The sequence below is a fragment of the Acanthaster planci genome, linkage group LG11 (genome assembly GCF_054643075.1).
Source record: "Acanthaster planci isolate LZ-2023a linkage group LG11, COTS_SCS, whole genome shotgun sequence".
In the NCBI taxonomy this organism is placed as follows: domain Eukaryota; kingdom Metazoa; phylum Echinodermata; class Asteroidea; order Valvatida; family Acanthasteridae; genus Acanthaster; species Acanthaster planci.
In genome coordinates, this window is record NC_141787.1 from 13,509,836 (window position 1) to 13,536,736 (window position 26,901).

Below are 26,901 nucleotides of genomic sequence, written 5' to 3' on the forward strand. Positions count from 1 at the left end.
TTTGAAGAGTAACATTAAAGGGAAACCCAAACCATTCTACATTAGTCAATTAACCTCTTTGATGTGGTCATCGGTACAGAAAGAAGCAGAGAGAACTCTGTTCTCCTTAAAAATGAAGGAAATAGTGCAGAGAAATATGAAAACAAATATGTTATAAAAAGTAATTCTAATGAAAAAGCATACTCAATCTTTACAATGTTCTGGTTTCTCTTTTCATTCAGTAAATATTCAGCAACAATTTTTCAGATCTAATAACAGGCTAGAGTCAGTGAATACAGTGTAGAGGGTAGCGTGCGCCATACCAAAGATCACCGCGAGCCACGTGCAGGATGGAACTTGCTCCACAGACATCACTTACACTTGAACAGTGCGCTCATGCACTCGGACCCAACAGCTTTTGCTTGTCCTTGTCATTTTGGTGTAAATAAATAATGATAATGCACAAACCCTATAAGACTGGTCTGAAAAATCTGGAGTGCTTTCTCAGTAAACGACTTGGTGTTTTCTCTCCTAAATTGAACTTTTCTGGACATGTTTTTGCTTTCTGATGGCTAAGACCAGGTCACTTTAGGGAATAATTACTGGCATCTGTATATGGAACTCTTCCCACAACAGAAATGAATGCACTATGAATGTAATACCGAGCAATGGTAAGTCTCGTAGGGTCAAGTGGTGAGAGACGTTTGGGAAGAATTCCGTAGCCTTACACAAACATATGAAGCAAGAGACACAGAAAATCCCTTGCTGCTCATTGTTTCACCGGAACCTCAGGAATTCTTTTCAGACGATGTGTTGGGCGACAATAGTCTAGGGTGTATATAGATTGGATGTGTGTGTGTGAAGGGTACCCCTGTCTCATTTCTTGCTGGGTACGTACACATGTATCACTAATTTTTCCCTGTAGTGGCATATCGACCATCACAGAGGTCAAAGTTCGCAGGAATATTGAAGCATTTACTTTGAAAACACTTCAGATTATTCAGACCAGACTCATCGTGCTCATGGGTTTGTGCACTGTATCGATTGATGTCCTGGCATGGAATTCTTTCTGCACTGAGTTCCCCTGTTGACCTGACTGAGTGTGACGACTAGTGGTTAGCATATGCATTACTCTCTCCGTGAGGTTTCCTGAATTGGAACCTGGTCACTGAACTGGCCATGCATTTTTGCAACATATCCACAATGGGTATAACTCTGGCCTACTCAGGTGGTGTGATGGAAGAATTGAAAGGTACTCTCTCAAAGTTTTGGTTTGTAGAATGACATCAGATACATGTATTTGTTGATAAAGTTGGACAGAGAGTAGTGAGTTTTTACACCTCACACTCCCAAAATGCAGTTATGCATAAAGACTGCCAGATCTGTGGCTCTTGAACTATTGCCACTTTAAATAAAGTACTGACCCCAAGTAAAACCCACAGGAATTCTTGACATTTTATGAATGGAATGTGTTGTGTCACAGTCCTTCCAGTTGTTAGGCACAACCTCTGTTGTTACATGCAGGAACGGGATCGCAGTGTTTAAGAACACAAAACACAACCTTTTCATACTTTAAGAAAAAGAACACCACGACCATATACAGTGTTTAAATTAGATGCAGAAAACTGACTCTAGGCAAGGAGTTACTGCTTTTAATTTTAAATTTGTCGATTTCAGACTGAAGGATCTAGATCAGGACTTCAAGGATGGCGACCTGACTGAGAAGGTGGGAAGTGTATTTTTTGTCTTTGTTTTGTTTGAGGAAACTGAGTTTCATATCAAGAGTTATTAAAAGAAATGCGCCCTAAATTTTCACCCATCAGTTCTGTATAAACCTTTTTCCTGTGATGTCACACTCATGCTGGGCTGTGATGTGTTGTGAGGGTAATTAATGAGTGGATAGCTTGTATGTGGCTGAAGCACACAGGGTGGTATTTTTTACATTTAGCACAATCCAGTAAAATGGGTTAAAAAGGTCCATAGTCCATACCAAATCACTTTTTTGGACAAGGAGTGCTAGCGGTTTGTAGAAATGCAAATCAGTGTGCCATGGCTTCCTTGCTCAGCCATTAATCTCGGCATTTAGACAGATTTTTAATGGGAACATATGCGGTGTAAGAATTAACCTTAGTCTGTCTGTGTTTATTTTTAAAGGGATACATCAAGAAGAAGTGTAAACTGCTCTTTGAACATCTAACCCAAGACACCCAGGCAAGGTAATGTATCCAGTGTGGATTATGGAATGTAATCTTTTTTACCTTTACAAAGTCAACAAATGTGAAACTCTGAACTTTTGGGGAGGGATTTTTTTTTGGGGGGAAGAATGTTTGGAAAAGGCCTACAGCATTCAAATTAGTGAAATCATTCCGTCAGCTTTTACCTATTAATATTTACCCCTGAAATTTAAACCTGATCATGCTAAACCCAACAAGATTCCCAATGATTTACTCTGCTTCTTGTTGGCCAATTTAGTCCATGAATTCATGATGCTTTCGTAAACGGCCAACTTATGTCTGAGTGGTTTGTGGTGCCAAGAAAATACTTTGCCAAAGTGACTTGTCACTTAGTTGTGGTATTGCCTTTTTACAGTTTGAAGGAATTGGATCAAGAGCTGAAAGACGAAAGTCTGACAGAGGTAAGTCATCTTTACCCGACTATACTTTCTAGAAAAAGTGATTTTCAGTTTTGCATGGATTTTAAGGGTTCGGCACTCTGGACCTAGAAGCTAGTTAGTTGCTTGATTTTATTGACGTCAGACAATTTCAGAAAGGCAACTTAAATATTGTCTTGAATAATGACTTCACAGAAAGGATACTTGTCCAAAGTTAACACTCTGCTCACCAATGCACTCAAAGAGCCGCCCAACCCAACTGTGAATGGAAATGTGACGACCCCACCTGCTGAGAATGGCCATTTGGCAAATGGTAACGGCAGCGTGCACAATGGCAATGGCAGCGATGCCGGCAGGGATGACTCCACCACCACCAGCCAGTCAGAGGAAGAGATGGACACTGACTCCCCAGCTGAAGACAAGAAGGTCAAGAAGGGGATAAAGGCCCGAAGGAGGAAGAGGAAAGTCCTTGGCGAAGAGGAAAAATCATCCTCGACCGAGAGTCCCCCCGAAGATGACAAGTCCACCTCCCAGTCTGGCTCTATCAAACGAAAGAGGTCACCGAAGGTCGACCCGAAACAGAAGAGCCTCCTCAGCATGTTTTCCAAATTGTAAGCACTCCTAGAGCCTCTCCAGAGAGGCCAGTTTTTGGAAAATATAATTATGTAGTTCCTTTAACGTTCTTTGCAATGAGGTGTAATCACTCTTTTTTTTTTGAAGCCAAGTTTTTAAATATTTTTCCTGCCTTGTTTTTAACTTTCTAAGCTAAAGTATAGAAGAATACATCACTAGAAGTACCACAGTAAATGACACAAAGCTATAATTATTCATTTTAATGCCATAAACATAACTTCTGGATGTTTAATGTGTTGAGTCAATACAAAAATAGCAAGATACATTTCCCTCTTTTAAAACTCACAGACGTGTGACTTCCTGAGCGAGACAACCGCTGGGCTACATTTAGGGTGACTGATCGATTGCAGTAAGAATTGTGGAATCATGGTCATGCATCTGCTTTTTTTCCCCTCAGACCCGCCAAACGCAAGAGTGAGGAGATTGCATCCTGCTGCAGTATGTCTGACGAGATGCCGGCAAGCACCAGTAGTGGGAGTTCAGAGGTCAAGGAGGAGGTCAGAGGTCAAGAGGAGAAGAGGATAAAGACGGAGGATGATGAGTCTGTCGAAGACGAGACAACTGACACAGACATCGCAAAACATGTTAATGGTGAAGTGAAAGATGAATTCCAAGATGGGTATGTTCATTTGGAAAATTGTGGAGTAGATATTGTTAACTGGTAGTGTCCTTGGGGCATTTACTCAAGCACTCTTTCACACATGAGTACTAATTTGTATTCGTATTTGTACGAAGTATTCCACCGTCACTGTTATTTTTCAACTTACAGGCCGAAACTGCGGAAGAGGCCAGAGCCCACAACTCCAGCAAACATTCCGAAATCACCTGCAAAGGTAATGAACATTCCTATCTTTTTTTTACCCTCTAATGGCCTCATTTGTTGTTAGTAAAATTTGTTGAAAAGTTTGTAAGTTTAAGAGGCTTTGAGAAAAATCTGATTCTGAATGAGATGACGATTTATCCTTTTCCAGCAAGCTCCACCGCGCTGCAAGGAATGCCGTCAACTATTGGACGATCCTGACCTGAAGATGTTTCCCGGTGACCCAGAAGATGCTGTTAGTATATCTTTGCTTTTTCTGATTTTTATTTGTCATTTAAAGGGTTCAATATTTTTAAATGCGATCTCTCATTCCCTTTGAACTAATTACATTTCCTTGGGTCACTTTTTGATTCTGTTTGGTGTGTTTGACATTGCATTAAACATTCTTTGTTAAGACTATAGTCATTTTTTAATCTCTTTGATTTCATTTGTCCTAATTTTATTTAGCGTGAAGAGTTTGTGACCCTCACTGACCCGAGTCTGTCGCTACTTAGCGGGGATGAACAGGAAGCCATGGGGTATGATGAAAGACTGCAGTTTAAAATCACAAATTTCTGGTGAGTTTATCTTTCAGTCTTTGTCGTTTTGGAAAATATTTCCAGGACTTTTTCTTTCTGAAAGGTGATTTGTTACCTCTCAAGTTATTATGTTGATGGAACATGGAATGTTATGGAATGCAGGAATGCTATGATTTTCATCAACTGAAAATCAGGGTAGCCTTTTCTAGAAAATCACGTCGAATCTGCCATTTCTTTGTTTTTATCCTTTTTGTAGTGTTTATGACAAAAACACGCATCTTTGCCCCTTTGACTCGGGACTCATTGAGAAGAACAAGGAGCTATTCTTCAGTGGTTATGTCAAGCCCATCTATGACGACAACTCCAGCACTGAGGGTAAAAACGATAAAGCCTGCAGAGCTTTAGAAGCAATCTGTCTTACCTCTTCCCCCATTTAAAGAAAAATTCTCATCAATGCCATAAGCAGCTGAAAACATCGGGTCTCGTTTGCATGTTGGAAGTACCTATTTTTTCCTTTTCCGAGGCCAAAATTGTAGAGTTGCCCTCTTGATGTAAGAATGAAACCTAATCTTGACTGTGCCACAAATATTAAATTACAGAAAGTTTGAGTAGGAGAGCATAGTACCTGTGTTGCTGTTTTCTTTCATGTTTTCTGCTTTTGTCTGCATTAGGCGGTATTCCTACCAAGGCCATGGGGCCAATCAATGAATGGTGGACGGCCGGATTTGATGGGGGAGAGAAGGCCTTGATTGGATTTGGAACAGGTAAGCCAGCAGCCAGACTTAAATTGAACTCTCGAATTTGTTTCAACTTCAGGCATCAGTTTTTGAAGGTTGCCGTTTTGTTGTGTCAACTTTTGAGCAGACCTATCACACAGTGATAAAGCAAATAGGATGTGCATCTAGTGACATGTTCTTGGCTCTGGGATATGTGGCTTGCGAGCAATGCAAAAACCTTGTCATCTTCAATTTGTCCGCTTTGCTGGATTCTTTCAAGTTGTCATCTTTCCTGTTAAGCATACGTCATGTTTTGCAGTATTCAGTCCCATTCATCATGGCTTCTATCTTTGCTTCCCTTCACAGCCTTTGCCGAGTACATCTTGATGGCACCCTCCGAGGCATACACGCCGTTCTGGAAGGCCATGCAGGAGAAGATCTACATGAGCAAGATCCTGATTGAGTTCCTGCAGAACAACCCTGAGGCAGAGTACGAGGACCTCATCAACCAGATTGAGGTATAGAAAAACCTCCGTATAGCGAAGCCAAAAAAAAAACGGCCTGAGGAAATGTGTCAGACTTTTGAGGCATTTAAGGTCTTCAAGCAACCTGCTTTTGTGTTGTTTCTTTGTTGTTCCCGTTTTAGATAAATCAGTGTGGGATCTTCAGGGCAGGAACTTCGTTCTTAAAGGGGCAAGGCAATTTCTTATTTGCTAAGGCCACTTGTATTAGAAAATCAACCTGTCTATGGGGACGTTTCAGTGGGCAGTGAAAGCAAAGACCAGGTGCATTAAGGCTATTGCCTCCATGAAGTTCCTGCCCTCTTTGTTTTTCGCTATTCATTCCTTTAAGATTTTGTTAGCAATTGATTTGATTTCTGTTTTCTTCTCTGTCAGACCACCGTGCCTCCAGAGAACTGCAGTAGTTTCACCGAGGACTCGCTTCTGCGTCATGCTCAGTTTGTTGTTGAACAGGTTTGTGGCATTACCTCTTACCTTCCAGACCAGTGATGTGATTGTAAAATGCCTTATCATTTGGGGGTTTATTTCTCACGTTTTTGACAGTCTGGAATTATATCTCATGTCCTCATGAATACCGTGTTTGAACCTCCTATCTCTCTGTAACATTTACCTTATTTAGATAGCACTTTAAGTCATAAGTAATGTTGGTTTGGGTGGGTTTTCTCCAAAAGAGCTTTGCTGTCCCTCCAACATTGAAGGTTTAGAATTTTGCCTCTGAAATTTGCCATCTCTTGGGATGCATTTTAACATTTGTAGGTGGAGAGTTACGACGAAGGGGCAGACGAAGAAGAAACTCTACTCATCACCACGCCCTGCATGAGGGATCTCATCAAGCTGGCTGGTGTCACCCTGGGAAAGAGGTTGGCTGATGTTGCCCCCCTCCCCCATTACACTCATCGTAGAGAAGCAATTGTTAACAAGATACCAGCAGTCTTTACTTCAGACTATAAACACTCTGATGTAATTCAGAGCTACTTCTAAGACACAGCCTGACAGTAACAATGCCATGACAACATGGCCTAACCATGATTCCATGAATTTCATAACGGAAGTTGGCATGGACCAAATCAAGTGTTAGTTGTCCATTTTCTCCACAAATAGAGCTGTCCATTGAAACTCACATGTTATACAGAGGAGCAAATGAAACCTTTTCACCTAAGCCAAACATTCTTAAGATTTTTTGGGGTTACTGTTTGGGGTGAGGGTGCATGACTTGTCAAATTTGTGCCTAGAATTTGAGTGATCATCCTCTGAAGATTGTGCGGTGGATCTCTTATTTCGTAAACCCTTTCCCTATCAAACTTAGATTACAAGTAAATTGAGTCTCTGTTTAAAGAGGTACAAATGATTCAAGGTTTAACGTCTTCCAAAATTTCAATTTTTCCCCCAATTTAAGACGAGCAGTTCGCAAGGCTGCCCGTAAGCCCAAGGTGGAGAGGAGAGCCATACGCTCCATGGCAACCGTCACCCCACTGGTCCGCAACATCTTTGACATCTTTTTCAAGGGACAGATCCAGAAGGAGCAAGGGAACATCATCCGCAAGAGGCGATGCGGCATTTGTGAGGTAAAGTCGCTGTTCCTGTTGTCTGGGTACTGCATAACAGTGCTATGTTTGGAACCGGGGGAAAAGGGTTTTTAAACTTAATTATCAAGGAATTTGTCCAGATCTTAATTTTTTGGAATGAAACTTGATTTGAAATAATGTACCAGTGTTGCAGGTTGCATGGCAATGCCGTTTTTGGTGCTGAGGAAAAAAGGCCAAATTGATGAAGCCCAGTCGAGATAGAGACCTTGCAAATGAGGTGTCAAAGTTCGAAGTTGATATGTTCTCTTCTTATGGCTGTGAAATTGGCCTTGGTACTTTTCTTTCCAGAAAACGGAGATTAATCAACAATTTCTGCTGTTCACTTGATTGGTGGATTGATAACCTCCCCTTTTCAACCCTTGATTTTTGGCTGCTGCCCCCTCTCTCCTCCCACTCTGCCCCACCTACAGGTGTGTCAGGCTCCCGATTGCGGCAAATGCGTGGCCTGCAGGGACATGATCAAGTTTGGCGGTACAGGGCGGAGCAAGCAGGCCTGCATCAGCCGGCGATGCCCCAACATGGCCGTCAAAGAAGCCGAGGACAATGATGACACTGAGTACGAAGAGGAGGAGAACATTGTGGACACGCGGCGCCGCGGCCACAAGACGGCCCTGGAGACCAAGAGAAAACAAAGGGTAAAACTTATAAAGAAGCCAATGTTTCCTTTGTTACTGTGAATTTGTGCCCTGCATTCACAGGAGGTACTGGAACTAGGTATTGCCTTCAAGATAAAACACCGGGGTAGCAGTAAGAGAATCTTTACTCCAAAATTCACGGAAGGAAAAAAAAGCAAGCTTTTCTGAAGATCTGCATTCAAATGTTCGATTCTGTCTTTCCCCAAATGCTCATGAACAACCTTTGTAAACGGATATGAAAACAGTATTCTAATCCAAACCTGGCCACATACTATGAAGCCACATTTTATTAACAAAATTCTCCATTGAAATCGTTTTAAAACCTTCCTTTTTCATTGTAAAGTTGGGGTTATACATACCCTGCCCTGTACTTCGGAAACATATGCAGCAAGGTATGAGATGGAGAGAGCCCCCCCTGCTTTGTGTTACCCATTGTCTCGCAGGAATCTGGGAATTCCTTTCAGACATCTTGGGGGGGATGTGTTGAGTAACAATAGTCTGGAATGTGTATAGGGATTGGACATGTTGGGGGGTACCCCTCGGTCTCATTTCTTGCTGGGTATATTTGGAAACAGCTCCTGACAGCAGTCCGGTAACCGTACCTAGTGTAGATACACGGCCCTACTGTAAATGATAGTTGAAGGGATTTCAGTGTTGTATAGATGCCAAGGTGAGGTGAAGTTTGATGAAGTTCCCAGACACTCCTGGCGGTGTGTTTATTCAGCCATAATGATACAGGAGAGTGGCCATATGACGCATGGTGCTAATAGTGCGCAGGGTGCAAAATAGTTCCTCGCTTAATATTACGACAGCCTAACTCTGTTTTGGTTTTTATATTCAGACCCCTGTGGATTGGCTGGGTGACCCCATCAAAGTGGAGGGCTTGCGCAGCTACTACGCCTCAGCCCTCGTCGGTGAAGAGAAAATCGACGCCGGCGACTGCGTCCTGGTCCATCCTGATGACCCTGAACGGCCTCTGTTCATTGCCAAGGTGGTGTACATGTACCAAGACAAAGGAGAGGACTTTATGTTCCATGCACACTGGTTCATGTAAGTAAAACATGGGCCACATCTATCGCTTAAACACTTTAATTACTTTAATAGGGAAAAATGGTAAACCGGCTGTACTGTAACCAACTGTAGTATCCAGCACAGGTTTTTAGCTGATGCTGGATTAGCACATGAATTTGGGTACATAATCTTGAACCAGGGGTTTTAACATAAATACATAAACATGAAAATGTTACCCTCATTTGAGCCTAAAAAGGTAATGCTGCTTTCAAATGAGGCTGCTTAATGAGCAATTTAGCAAATGCGTCGTTCAAGCCTACTTCAGTTTCTGACATACTGGCTTGATGGTTTGCAGGTATGGCTCAGAGACGGTGCTGGGTGAGACCTCAGACCCGTTGGAGCTCTTCCAAGTGGACGAATGCCAGGACACCTATCTTGCCTCCGTCAGCTCCAAGTGCAAGGTAAGACCTTTTGGTTTCTTTTTTCCCAGAACTGCCTGTTTGGTCTGAGGTAGTAGCCATGGGAAGAAATGCAAAGTTTTGATTATCCAGTTTGAGCATTCGTTTGAAAGTCCTACCTGTCCAAAGCTGTGCAAGAACCCACGTTTACTTTGGAAACAAGTTGGGTTAAGGACAAAACTCAGCAGAAGATGTATGTTCGTGAAATGAAATTTATTTTTGTTTGGTGTTACCTGTAGGTGATCTACAAAGAGGCGTCACCCGACTGGTACTCGTTGGGCGGGATCGAGAATCCAGAAAATGATTCAGTGATTGAGGAGGACGACCACCGCACCTTCTTTTACCAGAAATGGTATGATCCTGAGCTGGCGCGCTACGAGGATGTCAAGACGGTGGCGAGGCCCAAGGGGGTCCCCAAACACCGATTCTGCGCAGTTTGCATCAGGACTGAGGAAATCCAGAAGGTGAAATGACTTTGTTTCCTGTTAGTTGAGTCAAATGCATTACCCTTCGACCAGGTGGTCGAGTTTGAGTGAAAGTGGTGTTCATTGGAAGTTATGTCTCTCTTATACTTTATTTGCGGCTTACTGTTCATTTTGAATGATTCAAATTGAGGTTTAGAGGAAGTTGTGTCACCGGTTTCCGGAAAAAGGAGAATTTGTAGGACTCGGAGTTGCTCAAAGAGACGTCATGGTTAGGTTTAAAACCTGAACTGAGAAAATGTTTGCCCTTGGTGATAAGCCATTGAACTGTTTACTGTTGCAATCAGCAAAATTATCCTGTCTAATTTTCTCTAGATTTTTCTGTTTTTCAGAAAGAAACTCCGCAGGTTGGGGAACAAATAAAAAACCCAGATGGAGATGGCAAAATATATTACAGGTGGGTTTATGTCAGTGGTGATTCTTCCCTTTTCAAAACTGGACATTTGGGGGTTTCATCAGAGATTATTTAACCTGAAAAATATTTTTTTGTTGTGCCCATAAATTAGCATTAACTGCAGTGATGCCTTTGGGCTTCGAGTGCAAAATTGTACATTTCTTCTCAAATTTTCTATTTTTATTTGCAGTTCATGTTCATTTCAAGGCAATGACTACCGCGTCAGTGACAGTGTCTTCCTGATGCCTGATGCCTTCTCTTTCAACATCAAAGCAAAGATGGGGCCCACCAAGAAGAATGCCAAGAAAGAAGTGGTAAGACTTCTGTGACTTACACATCAGACTGGTATTGGAGACTGTTACAGAGCGCCAACAAGGACCTCAACATGAAATCTGCCTTACCATTGTAGGCCTTGAATTTCGTATTTTTCAGGGCAAGGCCACTTTGGTCTTGAATGAAGCAAAATTTTCCAGGGCACCAAGGCCAGTAGGCTAGGTAGGTCACCAAGGCCAAAAATTAAATCGGGAAAGGGCACAGAGGCCACACAAAATGCAAATATTTATATGTGGCTGTCATTCAATTCAAGCCCTGCTATTGAGATTAACTTAATGCACACAGCTCTTGCCAAAAGATACTATCACTTTTTAGTGATATATACTATAGACTGCGTTGTCTTCCTTCCACAAGAAATTGTTTGGCAGCCGTCTTGTTCAGGGATAAATCATTCCCACATCCCAGAGCTTGTACTGAAAGTAATGGGTTAAACTTTCATTCATTCCTGTTTTTTTTCCCTCCCCACGACAGGATGAGGAGCTCCACCCTGAGTATTACCGCAAGACCTCAGACTACATCAAGGGCAACAACCGTGAATGTCCGGAGCCATTCCGTATAGGTCGCATCGTTGGCATTTTCACCCGCAAGGGCTCAGACGAGATCAAGCTGCGAGTACAGAAGTTCTACCGGCCGGAGAACACCCACAAGGGTGCCTCAGCGGGCCAGCAGTCGGATCTGAACCTGCTTTACTGGAGCAATGAGGGTAGGACACCTATGCGACGATATTGTAGGCCCTCAGTTCAAATCCCTCCTACAAGAAAAAATTGTTCATGCAGGACATTTAAAGTATATCAAGCTTCATAAATTGTTTGAAGATTAGAACACCAGTGCTGTTATTGTGGAGGTCCAGGCTGTGATCGTCACCTGAATGAAAAATCTTGCATGCAGCTGCCGCCAAATTATCAACTGTGATTCTTGTAAAAAGTTAATTTATAGGCAGAAGTGCGAGCTGTGCTGGATGAAAGTGCTTTCGCTTTGTTGGTTGTACAGCGGTTCAGTCAGTAGCAATTCTGCTGAGGATTTTATATCCAACCTGGGGATGGTTGATTGTTATTTCCATAGGAACGATAACTTCTCTCTGCTTTAGGCTGTCTTGAGAACCTCGGATTTGCCCATCTTCTCTTAATGGATGAGTGCGTTCAGTTGTCATCCATTCTTTTTGGTGTGTATTTACATGGCAGAGGCTACGGTTGACCTGTCGGGGGTTCAGGGCAAGCCGGTGGTCGTCTGCGGCGATGATGTTCCAGGATCCATCCAGGACTACAGTGATGGAGGGCAGTATCGGTTCTACTTCTTGGAGGTGAGTCATGGCTCAACGGAACTTTGCATAAAAATCATCATGGTGTGTATTTCTTAAGTTGAGAGGAATTTATGGAAAAGCTGCCATTTGGTAATCGGCAAGATTCGCAAAGTCTGTACTTTGTGAGTTTGAAGTCAGCATTGGGGACTCTTGCGATTTTGTGTTTTGATGCGTGACAATCTTGCTGTTAATTGCAGGGGATTGAAGAGGAAACAAGAATTTCAAAGACAATTTTGTTCAAAGTAATGTCTGAAAGTTCAAACTGATTTTCTACAATTTGAGTTAGGTAACCAAAAGGATATCAGATTTTGGTACAGGTTTTCATTAGCTGTAAAAATGCATTTAATTGAGACACCGATAAATAAAAGTAAATATCTTTCCAGGCTTACAACAGTGAAACCAGACAGTTCGAAGATCCGCCTCCAGAGGCACGCAACACAAGCATCAAAGGGAAGGTAAGACATTGTCGGCACGAATAGATATAAAGATTTTCGTAATTGACTTTATCATTTACTCTCATGCTAAGTGGTCTATTATGACGGTAGGTAATGTTCTAAGTTAGTGCTAATTTGAACGTTATGAAATATTCTTATTAGTTTTTTGATTGGTGTTCATGTTCCAGTTTAATCATAGCATCATTTTGAAAATTTTGTCTTCTCTGCTCAGGGTAAGGGAAAAGGCAAGGGGAAGGGAAAGAGCAAATCGTCTGAGGAAACCGTCAAGTCAGAAGAGGAAGAAGAAATGTGTTTCCAGAAACTTAAATCGCTGGACGTGTTTGCTGGATGTGGAGGTAATGAGACTTTATCCGTGGCTTTAGGGGTAGAAGAAGAAAATGTTATGGAAGTCTTAGATATCATTGTATATTTGCTGCGCAGCGAAATGTTCTTGGGATGGCCGTCTGCTTCATATGCTCCTAAGTTTCTGTCTGTGTTTGCTTTATCTTTAACTCCGGTTCAGTTTATTACTACAAAATGCCTCATTCACTTTGCGTTAAAGAATTTTAAAGGAATCTGGTAGAATGAAAAGCAGAAAGGGTCCCTTGACATCTTTCACCCAAATCATGCCCATATTCATTAGGTGTCCGATTAAGTGATACATACAAAATACCGCTCAGTTTGCTCTTTGCAAACTAAAACAAAATTGCTTTAAAGGCACATTTTGTTCGATATGTTCAGCATTGAGATGGTGACTTGTTGGATCTTGTCATACAGAGACTTAATTTGACGGCTGTTCACATTGTCTCTGAGAGTTTTTAGTTAAATTTTTAACCTTCTTGCATGTTTGGAAATACACCATGTCAGGCTTGTCAGAGGGCTTCCACCAGGCTGGTCTGTGCGAGAGCAAGTGGGCCATTGAGATTGATGAGCCGGCTGCTCAGGCTTACAGACTCAACAATCCAGGCAGCACGGTGTTCACTGAGGACTGCAATCTGCTGCTCAGTTTGGTCATGGAGGTAAGCAGAAGCCATCACTAGCCCAAAAGAACGGACGGTGGCAAGTTGTCGCTATTTATTTCTATCCTTTCTAGGATCCATTTCTCTGCAAGTGGAATGAGAAATTGTTTCAACCGGAAAAAGTATTGTTCATGGCTATTGCATGGGTATCGTGTCACTGATGAGAAAAAAAGTCGGTTATGAAGTTGACGTGCGTTAACCTTCTGCAGTATCAGTGAAGAGACAGAGTTTCTATTCTGCAAAAAACTGCACCGTTGGTACTGTAAAACTGGGTCTTTCTCTTAGTTCTAGTAAAGGGTTGGGAATAGCAGAACCCCTTCAATACTGTATTATGCTGTGTTGAGAACTATGTCCCCAGTAGTGACTGTGTTGTTTTGTTGCGAAACCACTTAAAAGTGACTAAGTCATGCTGCACTTGGGTTAGATGTTCTGCCTCTGAGAGCAGAACTAGGCCAGGTAGGTCTCATAAAATATGCACACTGTTGTCGCATGATGGTGAACAACTTCAAAAGTGTCATCCTTTCTGATTTGAATGTCCATGTCACCTTCAGGGTGAGAAGACCAACGACCGAGGGCAGAAGCTGCCCCAGCGGGAAGAGGTTGACGTGTTGTGCGGTGGTCCGCCCTGCCAGGGATTCAGCGGCATGAATCGCTTTAACTCAAGGGAATACTCCAAGTTTAAGGCAAGTGTCCTCACGAACAAGTTCCAAGAAGGATGGCCGTCTTGGAAGATGGGTAACTTTGACAACAAATGTTGGCTTGATTTTTCATGAGAGCTACGTTTATAGTGTGGACTTAACCCCTTGATGATGGGAATTTCTTCCCGAAAGCCGACTCCAAGAATTCCAGCCTAGCTTGGCCACGAATGCCACCTGCGAAACTGCAAATTCTCGGTTTGTGGCCCTGCGTGCTCTGCACGCTTTGAATTACACGGTGAAAAGGCCGATTGTTTGGTGGCATGCGGCTCTACTCACCCTTCCACATTCCTTTGTGCCGTTCTTATCCATTGAAAACAGTGTATTGTTGCAAGGCGTCTCTTATGTAACTAGGGAAATGCTTGCCCCGAATCACGAGGTATAGGCAACAGTGATTTTAGTATGGAGAATTCAAGTTATGTTCACGTGAATTTAAAGACCTCAGTGTACCAGATTTTATTCAAATTTAACTCGCAAATGGCTTATTTACATCCTTTACCAGACAGCAGACATTATGTCATCAACTAGGGCTGTGCTGAATAACCGAATATTTGATCAATTATCTAATATTCGAATATTATTTTCCGAATTTGAATTTCGAATGGAAACTTCAAGAGCAAAGAAACTTTTTCTTTTGTTTAAATGAGAAAAAAAAGCACTATGGAGGCTTGTTTCAGGCAGATTTACATGAAAAGTGACATAAATCTGTCAACAATTCAAAAAGTAAATTATTCATTAAATAATTTAAAAGGAATAGAAATTTTCAACTGGGCAAAAAGTATTGTTCATGTCTTAAATCTTGCTAAATCGTGGCTGGAGATACTCCTAGATGTGAGAAGCTGTTATATTGATTATGATGTACAGTTGTGTGTATTTATTGCAACTGATGTTGTATATGGTTTGTTCATCAACTATCTGCCGGGTCGGTACGACCAAATATTCGGATATTCAGTCAAATAAAGGTTGAATATTCGGATAGTGAATTATTCGAATTGACTCAGCCCTATCATCAACCCAACCTAAAGAGTAAATTTTTAAGAAGGCCCGTCTGGCATATTCCTGTAAAAACTCTCCATATGATTGTCGTCTTCATTTCCACGTAATTTTATTATTTTTTTTTACCATTTTTCCATTTCACAGAACTCACTCATCTCGTCATACCTCAGCTATTGCGATTATTACCGGCCCAAGTTTTTCCTTCTTGAGAACGTTCGTAACTTTGTGTCCTACAAGAAGAACATGGTTCTCAAGCTGGCGCTGAGATGCCTGGTTCGCATGGGATACCAGGTGTGTTATGCATCTTTTTTTGCAAGTGATATTGAGCAAATATTTGGATTATTCTTTCAGGCTATTGGTTGATGGGGGAACGGGCTTACCCCTAGCAATTTCTATTTTATTTTTCAATTCTTTGTGAAAAAAAATTGAACCGCAATTTTGTGGAAGGTTTTCATTTCCCTTCTTTTCAAAAGCAAGTAAAAAAATATTCAGTCACTCAGAAAGGCCATAAAAAGGTTAAACAAAGAAATTGTCAAATTGTTTTAGCTCCCAAAAAGTAATTTTGGACCCCATGTTTCCATGTTTCTGGCAACGTGTTTACTGAGCATCACCCACTCACAAAAACTGAAGTAGTTGTGAAACTTAGCATTTTACAAGCTTCTGATTTGCTATATTTTAGTCCTCAAAATGCAGATCTAGAACTACGCTCATTTGAAGAGTAATGGAGTGCTGCAACATAAATTTCAAACCAGATTGAATACACTTGATGACTTTGCTGTCAGTTTAGGAACAGCAGGTGCGAACAGAATATTTCCATTCTCCCTGTTCTCCAATGTCCCCATTCACCCTTGTTTCAGTGCACCTTTGGTGTGTTGCAAGCCGGTCACTACGGCGTCCCCCAGACACGCCGTCGGGCCATCATCCTGGCTGCCGCTCCTGGCCAGAAGCTGCCCCTCTACCCGGAGCCCGACCACGTCTTTGCGCCACGCGCCTGCCAGCTCAGCGTGATGGTGGACGAGCGCAAGATCGGCAGCAACATCTCCTGGCTGGAGTCAGCGCCGTACAGGACCGTCACGGTGCGGGCGGCCATGTCTGACCTCCCAGAGATCCACAATGGCCAGCAGAAACTGGAGATCTCCTATGACGGAGAGCCTCAGTCTGCATTCCAGCGAAAGGTCAGTTCTTTTAGTGGTTTTATCATTTGTAAATCTCTAAAAAAGTAGATTTTGGGACGTTTTTTGTGTGACGAAAAAGAGCAAAATTTGACCTGTCACACAGAACAAAATTACTTACCTGTGCTATGCCAATCGAGGACATCTTAGAGTTGTCCAGTGCTCAGGCGAAGTTGATTTGTGTAATGGACACCGTCCGGAACACAGATAAGATTTGTATAAACATGAACACAGAAATTGACCGGAGTGGGATTTGAACCCGGGACCTCCGGAATACCGTACAAGTGCTCTACCATCTTAATTAGATTAGATATTTGATAGTTTGGGGTGTTGTCTTGGTTTGTTGTAGATCCGTGGCAACCAGTACCAGCCCATCCTCAGGGATCACATCTGCAAAGAGATGAGCCAGTTGGTGGCCACCCGCATGCGGCACATTCCCTTGGCTCCTGGCTCCGACTGGAGGGACCTGCCCAACATTCAGATCACGCTGCCGGATGGGACTGTCTGTCGCAAGCTGTGAGTTCCCTGTGAAGTGGTTTTGATCAGTGTTGTAATCGAGTCCAACACAAGTCATTTCTCAAGTCCCTTCACAAGTCCAGTTTGAAGTCCCTTTACAAGGCCAGTCAGAAGTAACAGCGTGAGCAATGCCAAAAGAATGCTTCTCTCACACCTCATTTTAATAGCTTGCGAATTGGCTTAAGACTGGATGACTTGTGATGGATTTATGATGGGCTCGCAGGGAGTTGTGATGGACTCGAATACAACACTGGGTTTGATAATACAGAGTCTCTGCTGTGAAGATAGCGCCTCCTGACCTGCTCATTTGCATTTGAACATTTGCTCATGGGAATGGTGCAGATTGCACGTAGGGAATTTTCAACAAAATGTGCACATAAGCCCATGCCATTGGTGTGGCAGGGGAACTCACGCGAGGATCCTCACAGTGATGTTTTGGTGTTCAGGGTCTATTCTTTGATTCACTTCGTCTGTCAAAGTCTCCACAGTGGCAGTAGCAAAGTGGTTAACTTTTGAAGGTTTGACAGCTCACAAGTTGTTAGTGAAGGCAATTGTCATGGTAATGCCATTGAGTTGAGCAGTCTTATTTGAGTATTTCTTAAGCTGACTATTTCTGTGCAAATTAAAATAGTTTGCATTTCTTTACTGTGTGATCTTTTTAAGGAATCGTTGATGGGCAAATCAATAAGATTTCTGCACACCTTAACCCTAACCACGAAGGGTGTATGTAACATCTTATTGAAATTGGAGGATTTGGGACTATTAGGGTCAAGATCTAAATTACCCCGTTTTATTCCTGTAGGCGTTACACTCACAAAGACAAGAAGAACGGCTACTCCAGCAACGGTGCCCTGCGAGGCGTCTGCTCCTGTGCTGAGGGTGAGAAGTGCGACCCGGCCTATCGCCAGTTCAACACGCTGATTCCTTGGTGCCTGCCACATACTGGTAACCGGCACAACCACTGGGCAGGGCTGTATGGTCGCCTAGAGTGGGATGGATTCTTCAGCACCACAGTGACCAACCCAGAGCCAATGGGCAAGCAGGTATGGCAAACTCAAAATGTCAAATCTATCCTGAATTTACATTCCCTGTATAATTTGAACTAACCAAAATGTTCCAAACTCTCCCACATTCCTACAACTTCCAAATCTACCATTTCTAAATCTGTTCGATATTTAACAGAACCTTGTTTTGAAATTCTGATATTCAGGGTTTCATATAGGATTGAAATATCTGCCTGTCCCTTCCCTGCCAAGCTCCCAAAATTGCCCGTCCTCTCCAAGGAAACTTTTGTAACTGAAACCACTTTTTGCTTTCTGAGGATGTATTTCCTGCTCACTCCCAGTGCTTTGGAAGGGTGAAGACTTGGTCTTTATCTAAAAAGAAAAATTGGGGCTTGTAAATTTTGGCATGCCTGTCCAAATGTATTATTAACAGGGGTGTGAGAATTCAGCTTTTTAGCTGATTTCATCTTTTTTGTTTAGATGTTGACCCTGAATTTCAGCTTTTTTGTACACCTGGTCTACACAAAAGTACGGGAAATTGTTTAAATTTCAGCTCTTAGTTAGTTGTTTTCAGCTTTAGTTTTAAGTGGCCGCTCACACCCCTGTATTAAGTTTATTTGCTCACTGCATGTGCAAAGTATTGACTAAATGTTTACTGAAAAGTGAAACTTTCACTAAACATAGGCTAGTCTGTCACTGGTCCTTTCACAAGACCGTTCAAAAGTAGCTGGGTGAATGATGAAAAAAGGAACGCTTTTATCACAATTCATTTGAAGAGTTTGTGACTTGGCTTAAGACTGGATGACCTGTGGAGGACTTGCAAGGACTTCGGATGGACTTGGCTACAGCTCTGAAGTTAATTGTATAGACTTCTATCCAAAGATGTTCCTCGATAACTGGGCCATTTTGTTTTGTCTTGCTCCAGGGTCGAGTGCTCCACCCTGAACAACACCGCGTGGTCAGCGTGCGGGAGTGCGCCCGGTCCCAGGGCTTCCCAGACACTTATCGCTTCTTTGGGACGATCTTGGAAAAACACCGACAGGTGGGTGGACTTTGAAAAACAAACTTGTCCTCCTAAGACTGGGAAATTTGAGGAAGTTGTGTCCATGCTTTAAGACATAGCTGCAGGGATTAGAGGTGAAACCGGCAGAAGTTGATCTTGACTGAAGGGATACTGTTGTCATTTCACTCTGCTCTGCAGTAGTAAGCTTTGATGATTTTGGATCTCGGCGCAGTTTTCAAAAGTATTACGGTACATACGGGGTTGAAGTATATAATGGATATTGAAAGATTGTGTGCCTAACTTGTGGCCTCAGGGAAAAATGACAGTGCAGCTTGCAAATGTTAGCTGCCATGAACCATTCAAATGTTCCTTCTGTGCTGTTCAGTGACACAGAAGTTTCAGAATTTCATTTCTTGGGACTCACTGGTTGCTTTGTAGTGGACAGGAAAGTGGACCTGAATGTAAACTCGTGACCCGAATGAAAACAGTTGACCCTTCACAGAATTTGGCTGTGAATGCTTTTGGAAGCCAAATTTGTAGTTTGCATTCCTTGGAAGTATGAATCAGCCCTTTACTTGCTTCTTAAGGGCGCTGATGACGAATGAGTGATAAAGATATTTTGGGGTTTCTTCTGAAGGTGGGTAATGCTGTCCCCCCGCCCATGGCTGCCGCCATCGGCCGTGAGATCAAGAAGTGCATCGTCGCCAAGGCGAGGGAGGACAGGACGGACGCCAGGGGCCAAGAGCAGCCGGCCAAGACCATGAAGGAGGAAGTGGTCAAGACAGAGGAGGTCCAGATGAATTGATGCGGTCACAGGTTAAAGGTCGCAGGTCACAAAGGGGTAAAATTCCACAGGGAATGAAATCCAATAGTCTCATCTTCAGTGTACAACCGGTGAGGTTTTTTCGTGAATAAGGGCTTACGAAGTTGAACATGAATTTTGACGGCATTGTGTGATTTTGCAAAGATTTTTAGACTACCTCAGTTGTGATGCTGAAATGAAGCCCTTTACAGAACGGTCAGTTTGGAATGAGAACCTTTTTAATGAAGGCTTTCAAACTGGCCGTAGCAGTTCTTGGCACTGTTGAGAACCCCATTATACCTGTACATTCCATATCAAATCTAGAGAAAATCTTGTGCCCTCTTTTTAACAGAAAATGCCCACTGAAATTCTGATCATTTCTTCCAAGAAGCCAAATTTTACTACTTATTAAAGATCTAATTCTTGCTATGATGTGACTGTCCCAAACTGCATCACTGCTAGTTTCAATGAGCAAATAAGTTTTGAATTGTGGAACTTTATTCAGATTCAGTATTTTTTATAAAGATTGTTCCTAATGGCTATTTGTAAATATGCATATTTGAAGCTACATTTTATCAACATGTTGTGTCTGTTGTGTGTACTGTGTTAATTTTGTTCTAAGTAATCAAAACTTTGTTTTCAGGTTTTCAAAATACATGTTTGAAAGGACAAAACATTTTCAACCATAAATGTTTGATTTTTTTTCCATATGCCATGATTTTGTAGACGTTCAACCTTGCACATGAATTGTTAATTGTACATAAAAGTCAATTTTAGTATTGTCCCACTTTGTGAAACTGAGCTGTTATTGTGCTAATTAACTCTTGCACCATTTTTTTTAGTTCCGGTAAAATTTCTCAACTTTATTTGAAGAATTTCGTTGTTATTCTGAATGATAACAATTTTAGAATACAAGGGATTTCTGAATTTTAGATTGTAGTTCATTTGTTGTATTAAGTGAATTTAGGTATTAATGCTCGTTTGTGTTGAATTAACACGAAGTATTCGTAATTTTAATAAAATGGACTGTGGACTCTTCTGTATTTTAGAGAATGAGCGTGTGTGTTCACTTGCATGGGTGAGAACCATCGTAGTTTACTTATACTGGTTGGCAACTTGTGAATTGCTCCTGTTTCAGTTTGAAGGATGTGAGTTGGAACATGTTTTAGGGGATTTTGAGGCATCTTCCGCACAATCAATGGCATTTATTCATGTATCCAATAAAAACGACCTCGATGTTTAAGAGCTACATGCTGTAGAAAAATGACGATTGATGGTGAAACAGGAGTGGAATGGCCCACATCTTGGAAAAAAAATGATGAAGCTAGGGAGAGCCTGGACAAACACTCGGTGTAGAGGAATCAAAATACCCAAATGGTCTAACAAGGTCATTCATTAGGTGGAGCGGGTTAGCATGGTGGTTCTTTCCTCGCTTTGCACCAGTGAGGCCCGGGTTCGAGTCCCCATATGCAGCAAGGTATGAGACGGAGAGAACCCCCCCTGCTTTGTGTTGGTCATTGTCTCGCAGGAATCTGGGGAATTCCTTTCAGACATCTTGGGGGGGGGATGTGTAAAGGGATTGGACATGTTGGGGGGGTACCCCTCGGTCTCATTTCTTGCTGGGTATCCGAGTCCCGGCTTGGCCCAGGCTTTAAGTGCATTTGGTTTCCAGTCCATACGCGCTCTCGCAGGTTTTCTCCAGGTACTCCAGTTTCCTCCTGCCTCTAAAACTGGACCCACTTCTTAACTCATAACTTAACTCAATAGGGACCCCATTGGAAATAAGTTGAAAAACTTTCATGGGCTATCCCTGGTATTACCTAATTGTGAGGTATTATTGAATACATTCAATCCAATCAAACTCCAGCAGGGAAAAGAATCTGAAGTCATTGAAAAAAACTTTACTAATTTTGATCTTGGATATACAGCTACTGGCAAAAAAAATTGGCAGTTTTGTTTTGTCGGCAATAAAACCAAGTGTCTCTTGCATTTCTCTAAAAACAGGGTAGAGCAGACAGACGACTAATTGGTAAAATTGATTTAATTTTTTAGAAAGGGAAAACAAAACCGGCTACTTTGTACAGCTAAGTGATAAATGCTTCACTGCCACTCTAACCACTCTAACCTAAGAAAGCCAAGGATAACTACAGGGTTGATTATGGAAAGAAAAGAAAAAAAAAGAAGAATCCCAGCATATGCCATGCACAAGAAATCTTACAAGAAGTGAGAAGATGACTACTGTATCCATGTAGAAACTACTTTAAGATCTTTGGTCATTCAATTGGATGCTGAAAAAGGAATAGCATGCAGTATTACCATGTGAATCCAGCTTGTGTGACGTCACTTTGGTTCAAACCACGCACATGCACTGCACACAGAGTTACGTGCATTGATCGCCATTGACAAGGAACCGCAAGTTAACGCGCAACTTCAGCGATCGTCCAATGGCAGCCTGCAAATCGGGGCGCGTCCGCCTTTGTGACGAAGTCACTTACAACCGGATAGTGTACTTGAACCACAAGTACAACGTTCAGAGCTGGCCTGCTACATTTACACCAAATGGCAGTTAAAAAAAAAATTGTTATTAAAAAAACAAGGTAACTATGCAAACTACATATACTTGACTGTAAAAACTAGGCCGATGCTACAAATCTGATGAAATCGACAAACACTTAAACGGTGTGAAGAATGAACTCTAAACTAAGGAATCAGCTGCGGGAGTACTCTGTCCCTCTGACACTATAACGATTAAATAGTAACACAAAAATTCTCCCATAACAATACCTGGAGACACCCACCCCCCCACCAAATCTGAGGTTTTAGCTAGTTACCATATAAACTGGTTGCTTCACCATCCTACAAATCAAATCACGATGCAGTGGCTATTCTACAGGTTCAGCAATGAGCCCAGTTCAGTGTTCCAACAGTGCATGCTTAGTACGAGGCTGTTTGGGAACAGTTTACACACTTTCCCACAATAGTCTGTCCTATCAGCGCAACCACACGCTGACTCGTGCGCCCTATGTTCCAGGAAGACCTTGGCTTTTTGAAATACTGAACTGGCTCATTGTAGAAGTTCACACCAAAGAGAAACATCTTAACTTGCGAAATTATTCTGAATAATATCCAAATGGGATGCCAGCTGTTTCAGTCTCAGACCCGAGACTTGATTTTCCTCCCTTCTTGTTCCAAGACCCCTTTCAAAATACGCAGTAACACAAACTCTACATACACATAAAAATCACTTTAGAAATCTAAATAAAAATATAATAGCACCATTGAGCAGTTTATAAAATGGAATCCTGATAGAGTACCTAAAAGGATACCAATAAGACATTTAAAAAGACCTTTCAATATTTTACTCTTTACAAGCCTGAAGAGGCTCATCGTGGTTAATCATACTGACTAGAAAAACTAAGTTTCATTTGAGCTCTTGAGATAAAAATGTTAGAAATCAATATGCACCACACTGGGCTTGGGTTATTTCTAGATTACGAGACAGTTAAGCTGGTTGTTGGACAAGCATAGCATGTAGGGCAGAGTATTCACTGCTGTTCTTTAAGTTAAAAGCCGATGTCAACTCCAGTTTGCATCTTTCAACCGTTTTTAGCCAAGAAGGCATTTTTGAATGGGAATTCAGAACTATTTCACACAAAATAGTTTAAAACTGGTTGATGGTTAGGTCTATCACTAGCAGGTAAGAAGGGGCCCGTCCTAATTACTTGTAAAAACCTTCATTCATTACTTTCTTATCCATTCAATGAATGTTAAAAATGGCTTCAAAAGTTCAAAAATGGCAAAGTTCGAAATGGGAAATCAAAGTTTCAATAAACCTACATTTTTTTATATTCTTCAAAATCGAGTGGTTACGCTAAAGGGTGTGGTTACTGACAATTACCCCATTTTGAATACGATAACCTGCCCATACATAAAGCTTTATTAAGCAAGAGAAATGATGAAGCTAGCTCTACTCCTTCTAGTGAATCAACAGAAGCAGAAGTTACAAGCTTTTTACTCAAGCAACTGCACGATTCAAAACCCACCAAGCCTCCATATGCAGCATGTTATCACATGAGGTAGATAGATGTAATGTTCTTGTTTTACATCCCAAACAAAAAAGAACTTGCCGGCTCCAGTTTTTAATCTAGTAAAGATTCGACATTATTTTCAAATTTCGCGGGCTTTTAGAACGCATTACGTGTAACAAACTTAATACGAATGTAAAGTGAAATTTACGCCATTCCTACAAAGAAGCAAAAGACTAACCAAAAATGAACAGTGTGAATTAGCATTTTCCTTGAAGCACGTCGAGAATGGTCAATTTTTTTCAGATGCAGTTTTGTTGTACGTCTACCTTTATATAAAATTGAAATTGTTTTCGTTTTTGTTTATCATATCAATATATCATCACCTTTTCAAAATCAGGCAAGAATGTAGCAATATTAAAAAAAAATTTCCAAACAACAACTTGGCACATTAACAGAAATAGTACATCATTACAATATTTTAGGTCATAATATAACCATGTAAGATACTACAGAACAGTACAGTTTTGTTCAGGCAAAAAGGAAAACTGATCAGAATTTCTGAAAATATTTGAACTGTGCATTTTTTTCCTGTTGAAACTAAATTGGTCCTGAAGATACTGAATTGATCCATTGCTGAAAAGTTTTTCTCCCCAAAAATATTACAACCAGAAGAGTCCAAGTAGAACTACTAAATGGCCATATGCATGATGAGTGCATCAGCATATGACTGATAAAAACTAATTTCTATCATTTGAGGTGGAAATAAAGTTTGCCGGAGAACTTCTCTCTGAAGAGATCACGAGTGACCTTCACAAAAATTACTTAAAACAGGAAAAAAAATCATGAGAAAAAAAAAAGGAAAAGAGAAAAAGAAATCAGTCAAAGCAGAGGTTACCGGCATCAATCTTGTAATCCGTCACACCAATTTCTGTTCTGTGGACCTCAGGATTGACGATGACCTCCACGATGGGGAGCAGTTGCATGTTTTGGGTCTTGAAACTGAGGACTGATCTCTTCCATCTCCTCTCTGGAGTCTGCAATCAAGAGGATGAAGAATCTCGAAGTCTGGAGCTGACAGATTTTTTTTGGGGGGGGGGGTGGCAGGAGGGGGGTAACACTGTAACACCGAGGCAGTTTTCTGGAAGTCAGTGTTGTGTTCTAGGTCTTAGGGAAGGGAGATAGTAATTCGATGCGCTGTCATTTTTGCAATCTTGAGGTGGGGTAGAGAGGGAGTTGAGGAGGGTGTGCAGAGGGAGTGCAGGATGATAAAAGTGCCAGGAAAATATTCGTGCCAGTAAAACGGTTATAGGAGACGGAACTAAACTTGTGTTCTATATAATAACCACTTGCTGCCGGGGAACCCCGTTTCAAGCACCATGAGTTAATACGCAGAGCTGGAGTGCCCAAAATGGGACAAAAGAGCTGGTCTGTGTAACAAAAGACCATACTCCGAACAAAAGACCTGCTCCTGGGAACTGCTATCATTTTTCGGCTTGCTGAAGGTAATCCGTCTCCGTTTTTAAACAGTATACCACTGTTTTGGGCATAGCGTGCCCACGGATTAGCACCACGGACAACAGTGCTCTAGGGCCCATTGATGAGCGACACAGCACTGCTGCATGCTAATCCAGCTGCGTTTGAGAAAACACCCATTCACTGGGGACAAAGGAAATTACGCAACACCTCACAATTCAAGGCTCTCTTTACAGGGCGGCAGGACTGGCTGAAATACTCAGGAGTCAATGACGGTTGCCTGTCAGCTTAGAGTTGCCACTAAACAGTCATTCTTGTGGGTGTAAACGTCCCTTAAATGAAATGATGAATTTTTGAAGAATTTTGAAAACTGAAAATCTTGAAAATCTCCCGTATGTGTGCACTGCATTTATAAAAGCACCCGGCAGCGAGTGGTTAAGGAAACAGTGTCTTCTTGTTCCACAATATAAAACCTTCAGTACAACCTATGGCTGGCTGTCAGTATGCTGACCTGAGATCACGACCCCTTACGAGTCCGCAACCCACCTTGCACCCGTCTTTGATGATCGTGGGCTCGTGGTCCCCACCTCGTCGGAAGACCACGCCATTCCAGCCCACAAAGCTGATGCTGTTAGCGGGGTCGCCGGTGGGCGACTCCCAGACAGACACATTAAAGCAGTGGACGGTGATCTCCTGGCTGGCCTCCGTGCTCAGCAGATGAAGGAATTTGAGCTGGGGGAGGGTCAGGCCAAACTCCAGCTATTTTGCCACAGGGAAACCAAAATATGGAGAGTACCTTTACAAGTTAACATGAAGCAGATGTTAATATTCTAAACTTAAGGGAACGGGCGAATATTCTTGATTTGAGGTCGCTGGGGTTTTTTAAGTAGGCAACCAACAGAGAAATGTGTAAAAATGCAGCCCAAGACAATGTACAGCATTCTACAGTTTGCAGAGCCATACATGGCAATAAAGAGAGGGAAATCAGTGGATCTGTGGAAAAATTCTAAGGCTCTTTAAATTGAGGCATTGAACTATTAAATGATGTTAGAGCTCCTGATCAAAACCAGGCCATGTTTTCTCCTAAAATTACCAAACACTATCCGGGAACAACTGATTCCTGAAGTGAGGTTGACAAAGTACAGCTTTCTTCACCTTTCAATTATGGTGGATGCCTGTTTGAATCACACCTGGTGATGATGGCATGAAGTCTGTGATTTCCCCTCCCACATCTCCGAATACTGCCTCGTTTAACATCCCTTAAAAGATCTATGGCTTAAACTGTTCTGCCCTTGTAGTTTTTTAACTTTAATGTGTCTTCGATTCACCAGCAGACAAATATACAAATGACGGGATTATGGGTGTGGCTTACCAGTGAGGAATCTGGAGGGATGAGGCAGGACTTTGCCCCCAGCTCAGTGTACTCACACTGCACCTGCAAGGCATCCGAAGAGCAGCCCATGTCCGGATCAATCCAGAACAGACCTGCTCGGACAGTCACAAAACAGAACAAGAGTCGAGAATCGCTTGAGTAAAGACTTAAAATACAAGCTGCGACATTCAACCAAAAGACGAGCCAAAACAAGCCATGGATTCTTATAGGTTGGCAGAAGTGCACGACCCAATTCACAAGCAAATTTCAGAGACAGGCCTTCTCTTAGAGAGTTCTTCTTTCACCACGAGGGTGTGCTGGGAAAGACAGCATCGACTGGGCTTGCAATACGATCTCCGAAACGAGACCTAAGCAGTGTTATTCTAAGGC

The 26,901-nt window shown here is 42.0% G+C and overlaps 2 protein-coding genes across 2 annotated transcripts in view; one reads left to right on the plus strand and one right to left on the minus strand.

Moving 5' to 3' along the window:
- The window catches only part of dnmt1 (DNA methyltransferase 1), a 35,060-nt gene extending 14,379 nt beyond the window's left edge, over positions 1 to 20,681 (plus strand). The window contains exons 2-33 of the mRNA XM_022238920.2: positions 1,657 to 1,705; positions 2,134 to 2,195; positions 2,569 to 2,614; positions 2,786 to 3,201; positions 3,621 to 3,842; positions 3,993 to 4,056; positions 4,195 to 4,278; positions 4,491 to 4,600; positions 4,818 to 4,936; positions 5,233 to 5,325; positions 5,644 to 5,795; positions 6,174 to 6,251; positions 6,555 to 6,658; positions 7,195 to 7,363; positions 7,795 to 8,019; positions 8,861 to 9,069; positions 9,386 to 9,491; positions 9,728 to 9,952; positions 10,303 to 10,367; positions 10,555 to 10,678; positions 11,169 to 11,400; positions 11,879 to 11,997; positions 12,381 to 12,452; positions 12,664 to 12,787; positions 13,299 to 13,450; positions 14,002 to 14,133; positions 15,286 to 15,432; positions 15,999 to 16,316; positions 16,663 to 16,829; positions 17,632 to 17,872; positions 18,759 to 18,875; positions 19,474 to 20,681. Of these exons, the coding sequence (XP_022094612.2) occupies positions 1,657 to 1,705; positions 2,134 to 2,195; positions 2,569 to 2,614; positions 2,786 to 3,201; positions 3,621 to 3,842; positions 3,993 to 4,056; positions 4,195 to 4,278; positions 4,491 to 4,600; positions 4,818 to 4,936; positions 5,233 to 5,325; positions 5,644 to 5,795; positions 6,174 to 6,251; positions 6,555 to 6,658; positions 7,195 to 7,363; positions 7,795 to 8,019; positions 8,861 to 9,069; positions 9,386 to 9,491; positions 9,728 to 9,952; positions 10,303 to 10,367; positions 10,555 to 10,678; positions 11,169 to 11,400; positions 11,879 to 11,997; positions 12,381 to 12,452; positions 12,664 to 12,787; positions 13,299 to 13,450; positions 14,002 to 14,133; positions 15,286 to 15,432; positions 15,999 to 16,316; positions 16,663 to 16,829; positions 17,632 to 17,872; positions 18,759 to 18,875; positions 19,474 to 19,641 (4,711 nt within the window). The 3' untranslated portion in view covers positions 19,642 to 20,681. The remainder of the gene's footprint in view (positions 1 to 1,656; positions 1,706 to 2,133; positions 2,196 to 2,568; positions 2,615 to 2,785; positions 3,202 to 3,620; positions 3,843 to 3,992; positions 4,057 to 4,194; positions 4,279 to 4,490; positions 4,601 to 4,817; positions 4,937 to 5,232; positions 5,326 to 5,643; positions 5,796 to 6,173; positions 6,252 to 6,554; positions 6,659 to 7,194; positions 7,364 to 7,794; positions 8,020 to 8,860; positions 9,070 to 9,385; positions 9,492 to 9,727; positions 9,953 to 10,302; positions 10,368 to 10,554; positions 10,679 to 11,168; positions 11,401 to 11,878; positions 11,998 to 12,380; positions 12,453 to 12,663; positions 12,788 to 13,298; positions 13,451 to 14,001; positions 14,134 to 15,285; positions 15,433 to 15,998; positions 16,317 to 16,662; positions 16,830 to 17,631; positions 17,873 to 18,758; positions 18,876 to 19,473) is intronic.
- A 980-nt stretch (positions 20,682 to 21,661) lies between these two features.
- LOC110981442 (uncharacterized) overlaps positions 21,662 to 26,901 on the minus strand; it is a 52,873-nt gene continuing 47,633 nt past the window's right edge. The window contains exons 61-63 of the mRNA XM_022239021.2: positions 26,512 to 26,624; positions 25,686 to 25,898; positions 21,662 to 24,700 (exon numbers count right to left, since the gene is read on the minus strand). Of these exons, the coding sequence (XP_022094713.2) occupies positions 24,542 to 24,700; positions 25,686 to 25,898; positions 26,512 to 26,624 (485 nt within the window). The 3' untranslated portion in view covers positions 21,662 to 24,541. The remainder of the gene's footprint in view (positions 24,701 to 25,685; positions 25,899 to 26,511; positions 26,625 to 26,901) is intronic.